The 20,795-nt window shown below is 43.1% G+C and overlaps 1 protein-coding gene and 1 long non-coding RNA gene across 4 annotated transcripts in view; one reads left to right on the top strand and one right to left on the bottom strand.

Annotated features, from left to right (window-relative positions):
* The first annotated feature begins 4,373 nt into the window (after positions 1-4,373).
* col7a1 (collagen, type VII, alpha 1) overlaps positions 4,374-20,795 on the top strand; it is a 40,013-nt gene continuing 23,591 nt past the window's right edge. The window contains exons 1-57 of one of the 3 annotated variants that reach the window (XM_037251607.1): positions 4,374-4,666; positions 7,122-7,194; positions 7,286-7,466; positions 7,551-7,707; positions 7,773-7,866; positions 7,942-8,100; positions 8,211-8,368; positions 8,577-8,706; positions 8,816-8,935; positions 9,735-9,890; positions 9,963-10,082; positions 10,165-10,314; positions 10,926-11,042; positions 11,149-11,295; positions 11,364-11,489; positions 11,568-11,714; positions 11,813-11,935; positions 12,023-12,292; positions 12,375-12,518; positions 12,628-12,759; positions 12,833-12,979; positions 13,053-13,178; positions 13,263-13,412; positions 13,534-13,670; positions 13,765-13,891; positions 13,984-14,127; positions 14,231-14,400; positions 14,467-14,508; positions 14,691-14,717; positions 14,791-14,835; positions 15,015-15,134; positions 15,201-15,272; positions 15,347-15,382; positions 15,452-15,505; positions 15,585-15,656; positions 15,747-15,860; positions 16,430-16,456; positions 16,557-16,610; positions 16,701-16,772; positions 16,982-17,041; positions 17,205-17,240; positions 17,321-17,365; positions 17,759-17,794; positions 18,299-18,343; positions 18,446-18,481; positions 18,616-18,651; positions 18,725-18,757; positions 18,839-18,910; positions 18,977-19,033; positions 19,214-19,249; positions 19,329-19,409; positions 19,525-19,560; positions 19,742-19,786; positions 19,879-19,950; positions 20,058-20,102; positions 20,182-20,217; positions 20,350-20,391. In XM_037251607.1, the coding sequence (XP_037107502.1) occupies positions 4,580-4,666; positions 7,122-7,194; positions 7,286-7,466; positions 7,551-7,707; positions 7,773-7,866; positions 7,942-8,100; positions 8,211-8,368; positions 8,577-8,706; positions 8,816-8,935; positions 9,735-9,890; positions 9,963-10,082; positions 10,165-10,314; positions 10,926-11,042; positions 11,149-11,295; positions 11,364-11,489; positions 11,568-11,714; positions 11,813-11,935; positions 12,023-12,292; positions 12,375-12,518; positions 12,628-12,759; positions 12,833-12,979; positions 13,053-13,178; positions 13,263-13,412; positions 13,534-13,670; positions 13,765-13,891; positions 13,984-14,127; positions 14,231-14,400; positions 14,467-14,508; positions 14,691-14,717; positions 14,791-14,835; positions 15,015-15,134; positions 15,201-15,272; positions 15,347-15,382; positions 15,452-15,505; positions 15,585-15,656; positions 15,747-15,860; positions 16,430-16,456; positions 16,557-16,610; positions 16,701-16,772; positions 16,982-17,041; positions 17,205-17,240; positions 17,321-17,365; positions 17,759-17,794; positions 18,299-18,343; positions 18,446-18,481; positions 18,616-18,651; positions 18,725-18,757; positions 18,839-18,910; positions 18,977-19,033; positions 19,214-19,249; positions 19,329-19,409; positions 19,525-19,560; positions 19,742-19,786; positions 19,879-19,950; positions 20,058-20,102; positions 20,182-20,217; positions 20,350-20,391 (5,376 nt within the window). In that variant the 5' untranslated portion in view covers positions 4,374-4,579. The remainder of the gene's footprint in view (positions 4,667-7,121; positions 7,195-7,285; positions 7,467-7,550; positions 7,708-7,772; positions 7,867-7,941; positions 8,101-8,210; positions 8,369-8,576; positions 8,707-8,815; positions 8,936-9,734; positions 9,891-9,962; positions 10,083-10,164; positions 10,315-10,925; positions 11,043-11,148; positions 11,296-11,363; positions 11,490-11,567; positions 11,715-11,812; positions 11,936-12,022; positions 12,293-12,374; positions 12,519-12,627; positions 12,760-12,832; positions 12,980-13,052; positions 13,179-13,262; positions 13,413-13,533; positions 13,671-13,764; positions 13,892-13,983; positions 14,128-14,230; positions 14,401-14,466; positions 14,509-14,690; positions 14,718-14,790; positions 14,836-15,014; positions 15,135-15,200; positions 15,273-15,346; positions 15,383-15,451; positions 15,506-15,584; positions 15,657-15,746; positions 15,861-16,429; positions 16,457-16,556; positions 16,611-16,700; positions 16,773-16,981; positions 17,042-17,204; positions 17,241-17,320; positions 17,366-17,758; positions 17,795-18,298; positions 18,344-18,445; positions 18,482-18,615; positions 18,652-18,724; positions 18,758-18,838; positions 18,911-18,976; positions 19,034-19,213; positions 19,250-19,328; positions 19,410-19,524; positions 19,561-19,741; positions 19,787-19,878; positions 19,951-20,057; positions 20,103-20,181; positions 20,218-20,349; positions 20,392-20,795) is intronic. The other 2 variants (XM_037251609.1, XM_037251608.1) reach the window with 2 other exon arrangements.
* LOC119122919 lies at positions 4,787-5,592 on the bottom strand. The gene is made up of 2 exons (XR_005097973.1): positions 5,431-5,592; positions 4,787-5,357 (listed from the first exon to the last, which is right to left on the bottom strand). It is a non-coding gene; the product is annotated as an uncharacterized LOC119122919 (long non-coding RNA).

The raw sequence follows: 20,795 nt of genomic DNA, 5'->3' as shown, positions 1-20,795 counted from the left end.
TTCCCTCACATGAAACGCCTCATCCATCTTTTCTTTTGAAGCACACGCAAATCAAAGAAGTCTCATCAGACATGACGACTCACCCTCACTTTTTCACATCTATCACTTTTTTTTTTTTTATATCAGATTTCATCTTCCATGGGTGAACCAAACTGCAGTTTTTTTGCATTTCAGGCAATTTTGATTGTGAGCATCAATTAGTCTGTGAGCTATATTGAGAATTATTGATTTGTTTTGAATTTAACTGAGCTTTCAAGTTTTTAGCTAGGTTACTACGCCTGAAGAAGAAACATATGGTGCTTGCGTATTAATCTTCAAAGTCTTGATCATTCCGTGTTGACCTCAGAGTTGAACCCAGAGACCCAAACACCAGATTTGGCTCCGGGGATGTTGGGTGAGTGAGACTGGAAGCACTGTTGAGAAATGAAGCAGTTTGTCAGATGTGGCGTGTGGCGGATAGCCCGGCGGACCTCTTTTAGGATGCGAGGAGGCAGTGGGATGGAGGAGTGAGACGTGCACGAAAAGTTGAGGCACTGTTTCCTGTGTGTACTGCACTTCCTGTGTCTTAAGCGCCAGGGCCTGTTTCCTGTGTGTGATGGGTGCCAGGCCCCTGCAGCTCCACACATAGACATCAATGTGAAGAACAGATCAGGCAGATGCTACAAACATCAGGACATTTTTACTGGCTTTTATATACACATTTGTATCCCCCCCCACTCCCATCCTCAATAGCCCTCCAATCAATCCGTCCGTCCATCCATCCATCCATAAATTTGGCACGCTTGCTTTTTTGTAGCAAAACGTCAGTTTGCACATGTTAGACAAGTGTGTGTGTGTGAGGGTCAGGGCAGGAGTGTGACAGGGTGACAAAAAGTCACTCGAGAAAACAGAGTGTGTTTGCCAAGTAAGCAGAGCGACTTTAGACAAACAAGAGCAGATGGAAGGCCACGAAGGTAGGAAGAAATACGTTGAACAAGACCGAGGTTGTTTATGCAACTCAGACAAGTACGGACACACACACTGAAACTGTAACACATCAAAAGACTCCACCTGGAATTCCTAAACTGAGAAGTATCATGCACAAAACTGGTTGTGCTTTGTAATCTAACAGATCACTTAGCGATATAGCCGCAGGGCATCACTCCAAAAACACAAGTACATTATTGTTGACGCACTGTCGCACTGACACTTTCCTCGTATATGAATTTCAAAAGGCATTTTATACTCTGCTAACACAGTAATCCCACTACAACAACTAAATGCACTCCAATTATTCAGAAAATCTGCATTCCCATCCCATTCAGATTCAGTCCTGGTCATCTATCACTGTGCATCTTCTCTCCAGCTAGCTCACCAGACAGACAAGAACTTCCATTGAAGGAAATGTCCATCATGTCCAATCTATGTAAGCAGTGCATACAGCCCATCCAACATGGAGGGCTGCTGTGTAATTATGTCCTCAAAAGACTAGGCTGGAGTCCATTCACTGCATCCTTGAAGACAGAACAGCGCTCTCATGACTGATGAGGAAAGCCTTTCAGTATTTGTTGCATTTCTTTCTGTGGAGCTTATTTATAAGCATGTTGAAAGAAAGACTAATCAATGGCTGTGTATCTGTCTATTCATCTGCTCTTCCTCTTCACCGATAAAAGCGCAGCGGCTGCTTGATTATCAGTTGTGTGTTTAGGCACTGTAAACATGCGACATAATGATGCGTTAATAACCCGGACTGGGAGGACGGGGGGGCAAAGCATTAGGCTCCATTTATTCATTGTGTCACTGACAGGTCTGAGCATGGGGGTGACCCTGAAGGGTGAAAAGTGAAAACACAGTCAAAGTATGCAGTAGTGGTTCAACAGTGAGCGGAGAACTCTTGATGCTGAGTAACTGAAACTCCACCAAATATTGATCACCTAATAAATCAATTGGATTCATATTTAATTTAATGCTTACTATTCTTTGTAAGAAGAATCTTTGTATTGTTCGAACATGAGCATTTATTTATTTATTTATTTATTTATTTATTTAGTCTGTCTTAGTCTTCAAATGTTTTCAGGTTTAAGGGGTCAAGAATTCAAATTCAGTGGTATCATTGTCGTGTGTCTCCCTCTGCTGGTGAAGCTGTATATCTCACAAGCATGGTCCAACGCCATTAACAACTCCTGTTTCGGTATTTTATCATTCTTTCTTTTGTGTTTAATTGAAGCTTTTCAAAGTGTGAATGGTTGATGAATTTATTTGGCACTTTTCAAAAGCCAGTTTTCATGCATATACTGCAGGGCAGCTAATTTACGCAGGTATGTTTTAGTGAAAAAAATAAATAAAAATAACATGCTCCGGGACCTACCAATAGCAATTTACCAATTATGTGCAGCCACGCCCACTGTCAATCATTTTGCTCTTGAAAGCCTTTCGAGCCACTTGTTCCTGAGACTTTGTTTTTACGAGGGCTGCAAAGGTAAGTATTAACCTGCATGGCCAAAATTCCAAATATGGCAAATGCGTCCGATTTTTTTTCTACATCTGCAAGCAATGTTGACGACACTATACAAGCACATTCTGTCTTTCCTAAATATTTCTCTCTTATTTACATTCTTTGATCAGTGTTGACACTCTACCAGCATTGCTATTAGTGAGGAAAAGAACGTCCCTCCCCCAAGTGATGAATGATGAATCACGCCCGACGCACAGAGCCATATGTTCATCTTTAGTGTGTTCAGACACGCTAGTGCAAGCGCATTGTTTTGAGAAGCTCTCTATTAATGTCAGATGCTGCCTTCTCATTGTTTCCACTGCAGGTCAAAACGGGCGCACTGCAAACATTCACTTCAAACAGCTTTAAGTGCGGCAATAAATCATCATTTGTGATATACTTATGCACAATAAAACCTTTATGTATACATTGCCAAAATGGAATGTCATGGCTGTCGAGGTTTATGTTTGTATTTTCAAGCTGACGTGTTCGGACAGCAAGTTGGGATGAATGAATGAGATTGTGAAGTCTGCAGGTAGAATTAGTTTGTGAACAAGAGTGTCTACACTGGACTGATACCAATTGAATGACTACCTTATAATGGCAAATTATTTTATTTTGAAATTTGAAAAAAATATTTCAGGCAATTTTTGTTTTAAGTGACACAATAAAAACTGTAATAGCAGAACAATAACAACAATTTTTTTTAAATAAATTACCTGGCCAGACAAGTGAGAACTATATTGGAATCTCACTTTCAAGGTAGAAAAGTTCAAACTAGATAATGACAGAGTAGAAGTTGACTGTCACTAGGGACAAAAGGTTAAAAAGTCAAATTGCTGGATGTGACAACCTTTTAGTTTTCACAACTCATGGCCATCTTTTACTTTGTCAGATGATCATCATTAACTTGACTGTTAAAGGCTTCTTTTCTCCCCAGCTACTGTCATGGAGGAAAGCAACTGCGCGCCTGCTGTTACTCATCAGGACAGACGCTATTTACAGAACAACATAAAAAGCATGACCCGAGCTGCACAAGAAAAAACTTGATTCGAAAAACATCACTAGGGAGGAAGCATCTAAGGTCCCTCTGGATAACAACGGGAACCCTAACCCAAAATCCATTCACACAACAATGTGTTTATCAAGTGGAAAAGAAAATGACTAGAAGTCCACCACATGGTGACGCATAGCAGCACCTTAATGAGTACACCATGTTCTTCACCTCCAGCAGACTAATAGAATGCATTGAAGTTGCTAAACTGCGGATCGGAGATGGAATGTTGTGTGCAAAGTGATGATGGAAGCAGATCCACCCATTGCGCTTTACTATCCCGACGCAGGCTCATAAAGACTCGTCTGGAGAACATGAGGGCCGCAAGATGGCTTTTATAAGAGCGCCCATTCACATCTGCCGAACACTGATTTCTCCAGGCCCCTCTCAGTCTGCCTGTTTACGCCCTTGGAGAACTATAACCACACACTTTTATTGAATCTATTTGGGAAAGGTACTGATTTATGTTGACGATCATTTTGTAGGCTGTCATTTGTGGTGCCGATTTTGAAATTACAGGTGGGCACCGGTGATGACTGCTTTATGCAAATTTTGTGTAATTAGGTCAAATTCTGATCAAGTGTGGGTCAGGTAAAGCTAACAAATTCACTGTTAGGATATTGATTGAAGTTTGAGGAAATTGCAATTCACCTTAATTGGTTTTCCTGTTAATTGGAGTCATTGTACTCCTGAAGCTGTGTTCTTTTTATCTGAGTGCAGGTTTGAATCCACAATCAGTTTTGATCTACATCGGTGAGTCTCTTAACCAATCCTGACGGAGGCAGGAAGTCATTTTGATCCACTTTCATGTATTCCAGCAGCTCCGGCACATGCGGCAGGGTGGGACAAAGGGCAAAAAAAAGGAGGAGGCTGACTCCAGATAGGAGAAAAATCAGCAGTCCCCTTTAGGCATCCGAACAAGTCTCAACTGTTCTTCCGCCGCCCCTGATGTTGGTGCTTGTGTTGAGGCTGTACCAAGCAAAGCTGTCCCAGTAACCGAGAAAAAAAACAAAAACTTTTGCAGTCTTGACGCTCTCCTCCAGACGAGTTGTATGAAAGCTGTGGCGCACCGCAGACACGGAGCGTCGGCGGGATATGCTACAGGTGGAGAGGCGGGGAGCAGCAGTCGAGAACCTCAGGTGAGGTGTCACAATGTTCATTTTAATATTGATTTAAGGACAAGGTCAAATGCATGATTGATGAACTGCTTAGGATCTTATCAAATGTTGCCTTTTTAATTCTGTTTTGCATGCACATCCTTGCAAGCATAAACTTTTGATCATCATTTCGAACTATTTCATCTCGGTTTATTGCTTTTTTTATCAATTGAATAAGATTGTGGCTATTTTGTTTTAAAAGTATACAGCTGGCTTAAAAATTGGATCCAGGTTAATTTGAATCAATTTTATGTTGTTTTGCAAAAAAAAAAAAAAGATTTAACTCAAATTGGGTTGTTTTTTTAAACGGGCATTTTTAAGGTTGTATTGTGCCCGCATCATGTGGCTCCCAGATGCTTCACAATCAACATCAATGACTTTAAAGCATTTTTAAAGCCTGAATAAAATCTACAAACATTCATTAGAAAACTCCGTCTCATCATGCACAGGAAAACAAGGAATTTCCAAATGTAACACAGCTGAACTCATTTAGTCAGTCCTTTGCACACCATCATGAGTCGGCCGGGGGAAAATGAAGATCATCCCCTCTTGCTTCCTTCTCCGCTTTTTGTGTTCGGATGCTTTGTGTTCGCCATCTGACAGTATTCTCATCTTTGTTGTGGCCTGGCACATACCAGACAGAAATTCCCCCATCCACACATGTCTGGGGTGTCTAAAAAAAAAAAAAAGTCTTTAAGTGGGGTGATGACATTTTTCCTGCTCCTCCCTGTCTCACCTTCACTCACCTCTTCTTACTCATCATCTTTTCCTTCTCGACGTTGTTGTGGACTCAATTGCCCTAATGTGTCATTATTGCCCTGAGGGACCATTTTTGAGGACATTCTGGACGTTAGAACATTTGAAGGGGTGTGTCGTTCAAATAAACTCCAGTCCGTCTTTGACTTGATTCATTCATGTTAGCGGAAAAAAGAAGGACAACACATGTAGGCTTGTTTTAGTCCATCTGGCTTTTTGTTCAATCGTGTTGTGCAACAGTTGTTGGTAATCGGAGACGACAGATTTGAGATTGCGGAGGATGTTTAGCTTGGATTGGGAGCTGAGTAATTTATGCGGCATGTGATCTCTTCATTAGGGTGTTTTGTTTTGCTACCATTAAAAGTTCATTTGAGAATTTTTAGGGGTTAAGAAAAAAAAGTTTTTTTTTTTTATGGGGCTACAGCAGTAAATTTAGTTCTTCAAGTTTGCTAGCTTGGAATTTTGAGTTCACTCCAAATATACAATCAAAGCAAAAGCCAATTGTAAAATAATTGATTTATGAAATTGTTATGATATGTTGTGATGCTTTCTGTGGCATGTTGGCTGAGTGACAACATCTGGCATCATTCACACGCTATATCAGGGGGAAATTGCCATTCTGGTTCCTGTGATAGTTCCTACTTGCCCCTAAATCACCACTTAGTGATCCTTAATCTTCTGGAAATCGCCGGCGGGGTCCTTCATAAACTTTACAATGTGACTTCACCTCTTTGGTGGTGCTCTTGGATAAAGGTAGATTCAAGGATTTTATATCCGCCCGCTTTGTTTTGTTCTCAGGTGGTCTGACGTGGGTTTGGTCATCCTTTCAGAGATTCCAGGTGTGGGCTAGCGAGGAATGTCTTCAATCGAGACTTGCGGCAGCTTTAAATAGGCCGTCATAAAAGACAGTTGGGAGATGAAGCGCTGTATAGTGACAGGAGAAGGGAAAAAAAATAAAAATATTCGGGTGTGTGCTTTCAACATCTCACTTGTTTTTGTATAATTACAGCTGTTGTATGTTTACGTCTTCTTGCTCTCACTTGAACGTTAAATTCCATTTTAAACAGTAAATTAGATCACAGACTTGCGTTGTCTTTAACTGGAGCTATTTTTTTAAAATGCGGGTGATTGACAATTTAATATTCTAAGATATGGATGAATTGAAGATGTAATATAATAAACTGCTTTCTTACTGCCAAAATGTTGCCATTCTATCCAAATTGAAAGCTGCTGTGCTCGCTTGTTGCCTTGACGTCCCAAGACAACGTGGGAAACCTTTTGGCATTCTTAAACCTGTCACAATGAATGAACTACAGTTTTCTTTCAAGGGGGCCAGTTCTGACGGAGTCACTCTGATGTGGGTCAGCCAGGGTGGCCCCCATAATGGAAATAACCAAATTCCACATTTTTAGCATTCCTTTCTCAATTTACACAACCAGCCTCTGCTGTTTTTATTTGCATAGTTGCTGTATTTTTATGGCTTTTTTTTTTTTTCTTTACTGTAGCTGCTATAGATTCTAAAATGAAGCTAACAAATATCAGGAACAGAATTGTTTTGCTTGCCTGTTTTGCTCCCAAGGGTAAAAGTTTGTCCGACTATAAAGAACTATTGCTGTTTTGTTTTTATTTATTTATATGATTTTATATTTGCAAAATAATGCTTGCTCTGTGTCCTCCCCAGGTTGTAAAGATGAGGTGCTGGATTTTCACCGTGTGGCTGCTGCTGTCTTTCACAGCGCACACCGAAGCTCAGGGTGAAATTTTGTTATTTGAATCAACTCTAAATCCTCCATTGATTATTTTCATAACGTTTTCATCAATGAACCCCATTATGCTGTTTTACAGGCAGGTGCGATAACGTGCGAGCAGCAGACATTGTTTTTCTGGTGGACGGATCTTCCAGTATCGGGAAAGTTAACTTCTTGCAGGTGAAGGGCTTCATAGCCGGAATCATCAAACCCTTCGCAAGTGCTGTCGGCCAGGCAGGAATTCGCTTTGGAGCTGTGCAGTACAGTGACACCTCCAGGTAAGTCGTTACACTGCGAGAAAGGCAACATTCTGATCAAGTAGCGCGCTGGTCATATTTTAATTGATCTTTTTGTAAATCCAGGGTTGAGTTCACCTTGACGTCATACCTTAACGGAACCGAGCTCGTCAAGGCTGTGCAGAATATGAACTACAAAGGTGGAAATACACGCACCGGTGATGGTCTGAAGTTTTTGGCGGCTAATTTCTTCAACCCCACGTACAGCCGGGATGCCCCAAAGGTGCGAGAGGTGGTTAATCCGTGGAAATGATTCAGCCCCCTTCTGAAGTTTCTTTATTTTGTTAGATCGTTATCTTGATCACGGATGGGAGGTCGCAGGACAGTGTTCTGGAACCAGCGCAGAAGCTACGCAGTCAGGGCGTGCACATCTTTGCAGTCGGTAGGTGACGTCTCAGGTGCAGTTTGATCTCCATTTCAAGACCGTCTGTGACGTCTTTCTGCTTCTTTTGGTTAGGCGTCAAGAGTGCAGACAGCAAGGAACTAGCTGAGATTTCCTCCAAGCCCAGCAGTGATTTCACCTCCTTTGTTGGAGAATTCAAACTGCTCAACACTCTTCTTCCACTTGTCAGCCCCCGAGTGTGCTCCAAAGCAGGCGGAGTTTATGCGAGCGATGGTACATACAGTCAACAAATTACCATGTGTCTCAATACTGAGAACCACGGCTTGATTGTTGTTCAGGACTGCTACATTAAAAAAAAAAAAAAAAATCTCTTCTTTTCTTAGAAGCGTATTCCAGTGCAGGCAACATTCAGTTCACAGGCGTGACCTCTGATTCACTCCGGTTCCGCTGGAATTCAGCAGGTGGGCCCTTGAGGGGCTATGTGGTCCAGTATGTGCCCCTCTCTGGTCAGGGTCAACCTATCACAGCAGAACTGCGGCAGGTGAGTTTGGGATGGATGCATTTATTTTGGCCACGTATGCTTTGCTATGACTCAGAATGAACGAGCTGATTATAGTTTGTCTCTATGGGGAACGCTCACATCTAGGCTGAGTATCAACATGCCTTGTCTGTATTATGCAGATGTTGTAATTTAGCAGTCTGAAATTCCCTTTGCTCTTTGTTTGTTAAAACACCATCACTTCCTGCAGGAGACGCTGACGGCTAGTCAGAGAAGCTTTACTGCACGAGCTCTAAGGTCGGAAACGGACTATCTTGTGAGTGTCATCGCTCAATACCCCAACAGTGTTGGAGAGTCGGTTTCTGCTAATCAACAAACAAGTAAGTACTAAAAAATAATAATAATTTTAACTTATTTTTTAAAGCATTTTTTACTTTCGATGCATGTAAACATATTCTAATATGCAACATGAATGTCTTTTTCTTGCAGGGGCCTTGCCTGGGATCTCGGGTCTTCGTTTGATCCAAGCTGGGTTCTTCAGTCTCTCCCTGGGTTGGGATCAACCTTCATCTCCTGTCCAGGGATACCAACTTACCTACGGACCGCGAGGTCAGGCATGCACCTGGCGAATATTTTTCTATTCTCCTTGCATATTGGATATAACCACGGCTTCCCCGCTTCATTAACTTGCCTTGATAGTCATTAGAATATTGATATATTGATTTATCGAAGGCCTGCCAAAGCAGGATGAAATATTGACGTGGAGATGAGCAGAAAAAGAAGCAACGGTACTTAATGACTTGCTGGTGGCAGGCTTGGAAAAAAGTTAATTGAGCAACTTGCTGCCTCGAGGCAGTAACTGTCAGCTTCACCTTTATTGCCGAAACATGACCCAAAATATCAAGCAGATTTTTATCACTCTTTACACGGGATACAGAGTGTAAATAAAGCACATTGGCTTGTCAGTTCTTTTCTCAGAAATTCCTGGGCGTGTCATAATTCATATCGCAAGTCAATGTCTAGGCTGTGGATGCCGTAATTCACGAGGGTGGGGCAGGGGCCCCTCAGGCCTGATAGCAAGTGTTTCCAGAAGTGAACATGTGGCAGGAGTGCCAGTTTCACGTGGAGCTCCTCAACTTGAGTTACTCTGCTACTGTTTCTCAAATGTGCTGTGTGGTCTTCAAGAGAAACAGACAAGCAATGGCAATATATAAAATAGACTACCACCATTACAACTTGAAGAATGTCAATTCAGTGTTCATAATAATAATACAGAAGATCAGCTGCTGTATATAAATTGTATTCTACTCGTGACTACTTTATATAGTAAACAACATATGCTATGTGTGTTTGTAATTAGAGCCTAACTTGCTAATTCTTTTTTTTTTTTTTTGTCTTGCAAGAGTAGGTCAACCATCTGGCCAGCTATTGGTGGAATCTCTGTCTTCAGACTCCACATCTGTCACCTTGGAGTCACTTCAACCTGACACGGAGTATGTCATTAGTCTCTACCCGCTGTTCCCCCGCAATTCGGCATCTCCGGCTACCCTCAATGCCCGCACATGTGAGCACCCTCCATGACTGACATGCAATTACCTTGTATTGGATCTGCTCATCAAAATGTTGAATGTGGCAGTACGCCTGGAGGCAGTTCGGCAGTTAACGGTGGAAACGGAGTCAGAGAGCAGCGTTCGGGCGCTGTGGAGAGGCATCGGCGGCGCGGCGGCCTACCGTCTCCTGTGGGGAGCGGTCGCAGGTCATTAGCATCCACAACATCAACGATAGATACCCTTGAAACGCTCGGACTCTCACTTGGATGTTTTGCACTTTCACAAAAGGTGGAGATCTTGAAACGGCGGAAATTGCAGGAGACAGCGAGACATACACGATATCGCAACTTCAGAAGGACACAGAGTACATTCTCACTGTGGTTCCACTCTATCAGGGAAATGTTGAGGGGCCTGGAGAAACAGCCAGATTCAAGATAGGTAAGTTGAAGAATATAGATATCAAATATTCTGTCCAATGGCATGTTGGATGAGTCAAGAAAGCAAAAGGGGACAGACAGCATTGAGAGGAAACTTCCTCATTGTTTGTTGGCTCATTTAATTCTGTTTAGGAAACAGTTGTACACCTACTACACATGCACAACATCTGCTTCTTGTGACTAATGTTCATATGGTTCCTTTTAATTTTGTCTGAAGGCGGAGTCACTGATTGTCCTCGCTCCTGATTTCAATGATGGGAATTGTTACTAATTTCCCAGTTTGTGTGGGCGTTTGAAAGCATTCATTGCCTGCTGCTTTTGCAGAGCAAACAAAAGTTGTGCAGGAATGAAGATGGTAATAATAAAATGTGCTTTTTAAGATCTTGCTCTTTGACTTGAAGAGCTAAATAAAGCAATAAGTTCCAGCCTTGATCTTTTAGTGCCGCACAGACGAGTGGGCGATCCTTGAAGATTTATCCTTTGACATAAAATAATCCAATGTCATGATTTAATTAGAACTTTAATGTGCTTCACACTGTCTGTGTTGTAAAGAATTTTGGATTAACTGCTGCGGCGGCCTGATATGAATCTTTACATGAATTCTTTTTTCAGAGCGCCAGCTGCAGCAGGTCCTCAATGCAGCTATCACCAGTCCGTCCTCCATTCGCCTCACATGGAGAATCATTCCGTCCTCGCAAGGCTACCGACTGGAGTGGCGAGCGGGCGCAGGTAATTTGTCACACAATCATCATAACCATTCATTTGGACTTTTCATATTTTAATTTAGATCCAATCCAGATGTATGATCAATTCCAAAATGTTCTTTTGTGTCCAGGTGGCCGCCCCCAGACCTTGTCCTTACCCAGGAGCACCAGCAAATACGAGCTGACCGGCCTTCAGCCCAATACGGAATACCTCATCACCTTGTACACGCTGTTTGAGGGTCGCGAGGAGGCCACGCCCGTCTCCACCACATTCAGAGGTCCATCATCTCACTTATTGAGCTCTGAATGAAGATTTTTAGATCTATGTTGTTCCTAATAATTACAGAAGTGCAACCAGTGGGGAGGGTGTCCAACCTGAGGGTGCTGGAGTCTTTGGGCAGTACCGTTCGAATTGGCTGGACTGGTGTGGTTGGGGCCACACAGTACCGCATCATTATCCAAAGTCCTGAGGGTGAATTCATTTGAATTGGAATTTGAATAAAATTATGGATGATACATTTTAAAACTTGACTGTTTCTTATCACGCTAGTGGGAGTACAAAATACTCAGATTATCCCCGGGAACCAGACGACTCTTGACCTCCGAGACCTGATTGTGGGCGTGTCCTATGATGTCAGTGTCACACCGCTGGTGGGCGACAACACAGGCGAGCCGGCCAGCGTCTTTGTCAGACCAGGTGGGTCATGTTGACTTAGATGTTTCTTCCTTTCACATTCAGGGAACTAAACTTGGTGGTTCCTTCAACTTTTTTTTCTGGTGGGCATTTCATTTCAGAGCAAGACATTGGCAGAGTGGCAAACCTCAGAGTGGTGCACGCCAACAGTCGGAGACTTCGAATCGCTTGGACAGGTGTTAATGGAGCAACGGGTTACAGGATTACATGGAGACAAGGCAGGAGTAAGTGATGAGTCCAATCATGGATTAGATAGAAAATAAATCCCTCAATAAATTTTATTTGTTTGACTTCCTCGTTTTGCGCGTCAGGTGGAGAGCAGTCCCGTGACGTGGGTGCCGATAGCTCGGTCTACACCATCGAGGGTCTGCAACCCGATGAGGCGCTAGTTTTTGGCGTGGCGGTCGTAGTCAACGACCGCGTCGGGGAGGCGGTCACGCTGTCGTCCCGGACCAACCCGCACAGCGGGACGGTTTATGGTCTTCGCGTCGTCGATGTCACACCTCAGAGGATACGCTTAGAATGGTCACCCGCCGTGAGGGCGACCGGTTATAAGATCAGATGGCGCAATGATGTTGATGGTAAGCGACGATTTGGAAAAAAAACATGTAGCATTCCAAAAACATGCAAAAATATGTTTGTTTTTGTTGTGACTTGACGCAGGAGTGGAAACAACTCAAAACGTGGCAGCTGATGTTTCTTCCTTTACCATCGACCGACTCCAGCCGGACACTTTTTACAGCGTGTTTGTTTCTGCACTAAGTGGCTCTCGAGAGGGAAGTCCGGGTTTCCTCAGTGTGAGAACAGGTGCTGAACTGAATTTAAATTTACAGGATGTTGCTGAAAAAATTGACAAAATAGCCTAAATGAATATTTTTGTGAAAAATATTTGAAATTTCACCGTGTGGCGCCACAGAACCAAATCAGCCTTCTGATGGCACGGTGACGTCGGTCCAAGTCCAGGAGAACCCAGGAGAGGTTGTTAGAGTGTCTTGGATTGGCGTCCAAGGAGCAACGGCTTATCGGGTGTCTTGGAGAAGAACAGATGGTTGGTCGTGCGCTGAGTTCGCCGTTTCGTTTTGGAAAAAAATCTGAGCTTGATGAACTTTTCTTTCCTGTAGGTGGCGATGAGACGAGTCAGCTAGTAGGCAGGGATGTGTCCTTTGTGGATTTAGACCGTCTGGATCCCGGAGCCCAGTACCTGGTGAAGGTCATGGCTTTATTTCAGAACCGTGAAGGACCGCCAGTTTCTGTCCGAGTCACCACACGTAAGTTCTGATTCAAGCGTAGCCGCTGGAGTTTCTTCTTGGTTGCTAATGTGTTGAATTTCTGTCCCTGAAGCTGGTGGTCCTTCCCTTCCGGGAACACCTTTAAGAGTAGCAGAGGTCACGCAGGATTCTGTGCGGCTGAGCTGGCAGCCATTACCCGGTGTCCGAGGATATGTTCTAAGCTGGAGAAAGGAAAATGGTAGAACATGGTTGTTTGGCATCGCTTCTTCAACACACTTGTGCAGTCCACTGAGTGGAAATTAACTTTTTTTTTTTTTTTTAGAGCGGGATCCAGGCTTATCTGTCACACTGCCTGGTTCATCCAGCTCTTACCAGGTGACTGGGCTTCGTCTTGGCCACCAGTACCGCTTCAGCATAAAACCCGATTTTGAAAATGGATTCGGAAGGGAGAGCGTCGCCACTGAACGCACTGGTAAGCCTTCAACATGTTTTTTTTTTTTTTTTTTAATATAAAGTACTTCATGAGGCTTTGGAAGTCCACACGGACAATGTGTCAGTATTAAGAGTATTGAAATGAAAATGTCCGTCCACAGTGTGTCTCGGAGGACGTCTGGATGTGGTCTTTCTCGTGCCGGCATCTTCTGATCGAATTAACCTTGTCGGACCTCTGCGTGCTCTTCTCACAAGTGTAGTGGGTTCGTTCAACACTATTGGAGTGCGTGACTCGCAGGTACAAAACCAAATTTCTAAACACGTTGGGTGAGTCTTCTGGGGTCTTTATTTGCCCACCATGAACTACATATTTTGTTTTCTGATTATGTCAGGTGGGGGCTGTTGCGTATGGTTTTACACCCCGAGTCTGGTTTCAACTCAATCGTCACAGCAGATCCGACACGCTGCTCCAAGAAATTCAGTCTGTACCTTTGGGTGAAAGTCCTGGAAACAACATTGGTGAGTTTTTCCGACTTAGAAAAAAAATAAAATAATCTGCAATTTTTCTTTTTAATGTTGGTCACTTGGATGTGGTTTACTTCCCTCCGCAGGCCAGGCAGTGAATTTTGCCACCCAGTATCTTCTCACCACCTCTGCTGGCAGGAGGCCAAGGGTCCCTGGGGTTGTTGTCATCATTGCCGACAAAAAATCCGGGGATGACCTCACGCTTGCAGCTTCCAGCCTTCGAGCGACAGGTGAGAATCGAATTCCTCAAGCGATCTGTTATATTAAGTTCTATAATGTTTGACAATGTAAACATGAACTTCCATTCATTAAGATCATATCCCTGCTCTCCAGGTGTGACCGTGTTGGCAGTGGGTGTAGATCAAGCAGACACGGAAGAATTGCGGCGGGCAGTGACAGACGGCAGCACCCAGAACGTTGTGTATGTGCGCGATGCCTCCCAGTTGGACGCCTCGCATAGCGATCTGGCACACTTGCTTTGTGGTATTGCCAGAGGATCAGGGGTAGGATTATATATTATTCCATCTCCGCTGTGTATATTTCATCTCACCTGGTGTTTTTGTGTTTAGGGAAGCCCAGGTCCGGAACAATGTACCGTTCAATGTCCACGGGTGAGTGATCTTGAGGTTGACATTTTTTTTTTCCTTGTCATTACAACGATAAGCTTGGATTACTTTTATTAAGCACTCAGCAAATAGGGCATTGTTGAACTTGCAGGCACACCCGTCAGATTTTTATTCCTTCTCTTTGCTCTTCATGATCAAACTAGTCCTGTTTTTTCTTCTTTTTATAGGGAGAGAGGGGAGATCGTGGAGAAAAGGTGCAGTTTCTCTTTTCTTCCATAGTCTTTTTTTTTTTTTTGTCAATTTATGCATCGCTGTTGTATTTCTCAGGGTGAGAGAGGCAGGGATGGTGTCGACGGACGCAAAGGAGAACCTGTAAGTTAAACACCAACATTAAATATTACATTCACATGGCATTCCATTCAGTTGTGTTTTCCCGCCGCACAAAATGCTGTGCAAGCCAAAATATTAGAAACACCTCATTGTATGATCATGCATGAGCATTAGCTTAAGTCAGAACCTTTTAAATCAAACTGCGCGCGAATGTGAAATAGGGTCGAGATGGTTTTCCCGGACGAGATGGTCCGAGGGGTCCTGAAGGCCCTCAGGGTCTACCAGGGCCTTCAGTTCCTATTGATCCTTCTATGAGGCTAAAAGGGGACAAGGGGGAAAGAGTGAGTAAATCTCAAACCTCATCAATATCATGCCTGTCTTTTGATCTAACCAGCAAATATTTTTAGGGTTTTCCCGCTGCTGATGGAAATCCAGGTTTACCAGGGCGCCCGGGTACCCCGGGAAATACTGGACTTCCTGTAAGCAGAACAAAAACTATTCATTGAGCACATGATGTTGTAGGAAAGCACTAATGATTTGACATGTTATGTAGGGTTCACAGGGGCTCCCTGGCGTCAGAGGAAACCAGGTAAGACATCCTTAACTCAAAGCCACCTTCTCCTGCATCCTTCTAATATGATATTTTCTGTCACTTTAGGGTGAACCCGGCGTGGCAGGTTCACAAGGACTAAAGGGAGAGAGAGGCGAAAGGGTGAGCTGAGCTATGATCCCTGCTAGTCAACTACAAGAGCTGGTGTGAATTGTTTCCTGGTATCTTACCAACGCTTCAGGGGGAGCCGGGATCCACATCGGGAGGTGGTTTTCCAGGAAGGAAGGGAGAACCAGGCATCTCTGGAATACCTGTAAGAAGAAATCACACTTCATATGGAATGTTTTATGGTCGTATGGTTAAAAGTACATTTTACAAATTAATTTTTATACTGTCAACGTAGGGGACTCCGGGTCGGCCGGGCAGCGATGGTGCCAAAGGTACCTCAGGACTACCGGGTATACCAGGACAGGATGGCCGCCCAGGGCTACCAGGAACACCAGGAACCTCCATCAAGGTTAATATATGCTTTCATTGCGCACAATTTATAATATGTATAAAAAACGGCATCACTCAATCACTATTTTGCTAACTGTATTTAAATACATGATGTTAAAAAAAAATCAGCATATGTATATTTGTCATACTTCAGATGAATGATTGAGAGTTTTAATGAGCCCGCTGTGCATAAAGTTCAAAACAAAAGGTTGACATGTTGTTATTTTACAAAAGCACACATGGTGGTAGCATTGAGTCACAATGCAGAGTTTAGTGGTACTGCTGATTGAGGTTAGTTCAGATACAGAATGGCATCAAATCTGTTGATCCTTTTTTTCTCTCCATTTTCTGTATGTACGAAAAAAGCATTCAATAGCCAGAAGTATTTCATATGCCATTGATTGGATTCTGACTCATTCACACCAGCATTTCTGATTCTTTTTATGTTGGACTTGGCAAAATTGCACTTGCGTTATCGCCTCGATTTTCAATGTTGGTCATGCAAATGAAGCAGAATCTACCTGATAACCTTTGCAAGTTCACTCCGCCAATAATGTTGAGCTTTCTTCTCTCTCTCTTCCTCTGCAGGGTGACAAGGGCAGCCCTGGAGAGAGGGTGAGTCACCCCATTGCCATCTTGTCTCCTGCTTACAGAAATATCCCAAGGAACCTGCATGCATAATGAGGCTCACAACTCTTTATCTATGTGCTGCTAGGGACCTCCGGGATTCGGCAACGGGGTGGCCATTCCAGGCGAGAAGGGCTCCCCAGTAAGCATAGTCAATCAATGTTCTGATATGAAGTCTGCGTCCATGTGAGGGTTGGTACTTTGCATCCACTAATTGCCTTTTTATAATCAGGGTTCTCCAGGACCCCCAGGAGCGCTAGGTCCTAGAGGGCTGACCGGATCACAGGGGGCCAAAGGAGATAAGGCAGGTTGATTTGCTATATAGGTCACTGAGGTGCATGTAGGTGGGTGGGGGGTCGATACAAGTAAGCATTTTTAAATGTATTGCCTGTAACTCATCTCAATGCTAAGAAATTGATTTATATTTTATATCAATTCGAATATATATTTTTTTCTTCTCCGGCAAATATTCTTCATCAATTCATCATGTGTTTGCTCTTTCTTGTTTTACAGGGTGACAGCGTTGTTGGGCTGCCAGGACAACCTGGCAGGCAGGGCGATCCTGGTGACAGGGTGGGTCAGCCTAACAAACATCGTTGTTGTCATGTGGAGACGTCGAGGTTTTATAATCTCAGAGGAAGAAGACTTGAGGAGTTTCAGTTGAACTTAATCTTTGGACGCATGTGGGTGAACACCCTTTGCCTGTACACATTAAGAGTCTTGTTATGTCCTTCAGGGTCCTCGTGGGCCCCCAGGAGAAATTGGCAGTAAGGTACGATAAAGGTATGAAAAATGAGATGCGCTGGAACATTTAATTAGAAAAACGACCTCTATCACGCTGTGGTTCTGTAGGGTGACCGAGGTCAGCCGGGTGAGCCTGGATCGCAGGGAGACCGGGTAAGTACTGCTTTATATTATACAAAACACATTTGCATATAAAAAAACCAACAACTGTGAAAAGAAGTTGATTATATACACACATACACACAGCGGGTGTTTGTATTACACAATGTGTAGACATTCACCACAAAGGATACAAAAAAATGAAATGTAATGATCAATATTGACGGCCAGACTATGGAGCATATAATTGTTTCTTCTTTTTCATCATGCAAAGGTCTATCTGTGTGAAATGATATTCATAGCTGGCCAAACTCAGAGAATGCTTTGTGTGACAGGCAATTTATGCTGAAAATATGGTTGCATGCAAGTGAAATGATGTTTTTTATGCTACATGGTGGCACAATATTAGAGCGTCGTGTATCAACTGTGCATTTGTTCCCTTTGCAGGGAGAAAGAGGACTTGCTGGTGAAACGGGAGAGAGAGTAAGCTTCATGTTTATACAGTATTTTACTCGATAGTTTCCAAGTAGAAGTGTCCCAATTAATCAATTCATCGACAAAAAAATCTATTATAAAGTTAATTGTATTTTGATAATCGAGTTTAGAGCTCTTTTTTCAAACTAAAAAATGTCAACATTTTCTGATTTCAGGGTGTCAACTGTAATGATTCTCGAATTTCTCTAGTCTTTTATGAAAGGTTTTTTTTGTATTTTATCAAAACAAGACATTTGCAAATATCTGCTTTGACTTTGCAAAACAATTACCATTGATACTTCCTGGGTGATATTGCAGTTACTATTACAGTTGTTTAGTTGCCTTTTAATCTCTAAATACAACCAAAATAAAATTAGTTAATAAACAGTAATCAGAGAAAAAAAGCCTTTTCAGTACACTTCAATGCGAATAAAATTGTATCCGATTAATCGATGGAATAATCGATTCTAAAAATTTTCAAGCGCTGATTTTCTTTTCCTATTGTCTTCATAGGGGGACACAGGAAAGCCAGGATCTCCAGGACCACCAGGACTGAGGGTGAATAAGCGGTCGTCATATACTACCTGCCATCGCCCTTTTTGTTTCATAACAGGACTTTTAGTGGGAGTCTCATGTCTAAGTCTTTCCAATATTCCTCAGGGTTCCCCAGGGCCCAGTGGAGCGGCGGGCGAAAAGGTGAGTCTGATTCAATTAAGAGTAATCATAGGAGAATGGTCAGGTCAGCTCCAACGTGATTCTACTGCACAATGGCTCATAATGGCATGCAGTGAGTATCTCGGCAAAGGATTAAAGAACTTGTGTGCTCTCAGGGAAGTGAAGGTGCACGAGGTGAACCAGGGCGAAGTGTAAGTTCTCCGACAAATGACTCCAATAATTCATCGTTTAAAAAATCCTTGACTTTGTATTAAAATCCTCCAGGTTCAAGGTCCCATAGGGAAGAAAGGGGAACAGGTGAGTTATATCACATCACCTCACTCGGTCATCTATTTGACCATTATTGCCTGACACCTCTTCTTTGCTCCTCCCACCCAGGGAGAGTCGGGTTTTCCCGGTTCTGACGGGCCCAAAGGAGCAAAGGGAGATTCTGGACTGAGAGGAGAGAAAGTTAGTAACCATGCAATGTCTGTAGCACTCAAGGAAGTTTCCAAATGATATCTCCTTTGTTCTCAGGGATCTCCCGGGTCAGGCTTAGGCTCGATTGGACCTAAAGGAGAGCGAGGAGAGCCAGTGAGTGAAAGCCGTCTGTCAGTGGCAACATTACACTCGAGAGTTCTGTTTTATCTACTAGCTTTTCGGCCTGCATCGCCATTACAGTGCCGCAGCAAAAATCCCGACAATATCTTCTATTATTCATCCCTCGTGCCACAAACTAGAAATGCATAATACATGTGTTCTCTCGCTCCTCAGGGAACGCCAGGTATCAGCAGTAGGCCGGGTGATAAGGTGAGAAACCGATTGGACTTTTCCCCCTTTATTTGTATTTATCTCATTGCCAAGTTTGAAACTTAAAACTGGCCCTCAGGGAAACTCGGGTGAGCGAGGAGAGAGAGGAGAAGACGGTCGGCCTGGAATTCCAGGGAAGCTCGGTCCTCCTGGGAAACAGGTGACGATAATATGGATGAGTCAGCGTGATAGGCTTCTTTCTCAAGACAATCCGACTATGTCAAAGAGAATTGCAATGAAAATGGAAGTCAGTCTTATTCAGACTTGTTTTACAGGGAGAACCAGGAGAGAAGGGAGATGAAGGCACGCCTGTAAGTCTGATCTCGGATTCTCTCATTATTTTTTCCGATGTAAAAAAGTTTGAATCTGCCATTTTCTCTACATGACTTTTATCTGTTTTCCTTCAATGACACCCCCATTTGATTCTAATTCGGGAATCCTGATTATTTAAGAAATCTCCATTCTCAGCACGTTATTGTATTTTTCCCTCAGGGGGAGTCGGGACTTCCCGGCAAGCCCGGAGAACGAGGAGTGCGGGTATAACAAATTTCTTTGACAATTAGACTTAAATATTTGGAATTTCACTTTACTGCATTAATGGATTTTGATTTGTATGGTTTGGGCCTTAGGGACTCTCTGGTCAGCCAGGGAGGCCTGGAGAGAAGGGAGACGCAGGAGAGCCAGGGGAACAGGGGCGAAATGTGAGGCCCGCATTTGTGCATCTTCATGCAGACAGCTATTCAATACGCCTTGCCATAGGTGCAAGGTAAGCTATTTAAGATCTTTATTGATCTGTACTTGTTTACAGGGCAACCCTGGACTCTTGGGGCCCAGAGGAGAAAGAGGAGCACAGGTTCGTATTTATAAAGTTTTACGTCACACTGACTCAAGTAGTTGAATGAAGATGCAGATTTTTTATTATGTTCCCTTAGGGAATTCAAGGACCTCCAGGGCCACCAGGGAAATTGGTATGTCACATTCCATAAGTGTGTTCATCAATACAAACATCAGTCATATTTTTCAAAACCAATTGCAATTGCTTTTTATCATTGAGCCCATATTCAGCGTATTGTGATAACGTTTGTGTTCTTTCGCAACAGGCTGACATCCAGGGCCAGTTGAGAGGAGAGCAAGGGGCAAAGGTCTGTATGAAAAGATTTCAACATTCAATCATTTAAAAAAAAGTCAGTAAAGAAATATTTTTTTAACATCACCTTTTAGTGACTATAAAATTCAGTTCAAACAGACGTACACTCCAGTCCAGCAAGGCAGCGTTACCATGGTAACACTGTAATGACTTACAGTAAATGGTATCCATCCATGTCACAAGTTATGTGTTGTTGTTAGTGCTGGCACATAAAATGTATTTTTTCTTTTTTTTTTTTTTTTTCTTTTTTTTTTAGGGGGGGACTGTAAATTGTCTTTTGCTATGAATGGTTGTCTACATAGGGCCTGTAATTGACCCCGCCTCTCGCCCACACAAACCTGGCTCCAGCTCACTCTGAGCAGAATAAGTGGTAGAAAATGGAAGGATGGATGATTTAAA

Source organism: Syngnathus acus, chromosome 5 (assembly GCF_901709675.1).
Source record: "Syngnathus acus chromosome 5, fSynAcu1.2, whole genome shotgun sequence".
NCBI classification, from domain to species: domain Eukaryota; kingdom Metazoa; phylum Chordata; class Actinopteri; order Syngnathiformes; family Syngnathidae; genus Syngnathus; species Syngnathus acus.
This window is presented reverse-complemented; position numbering and strand designations above follow the sequence as displayed.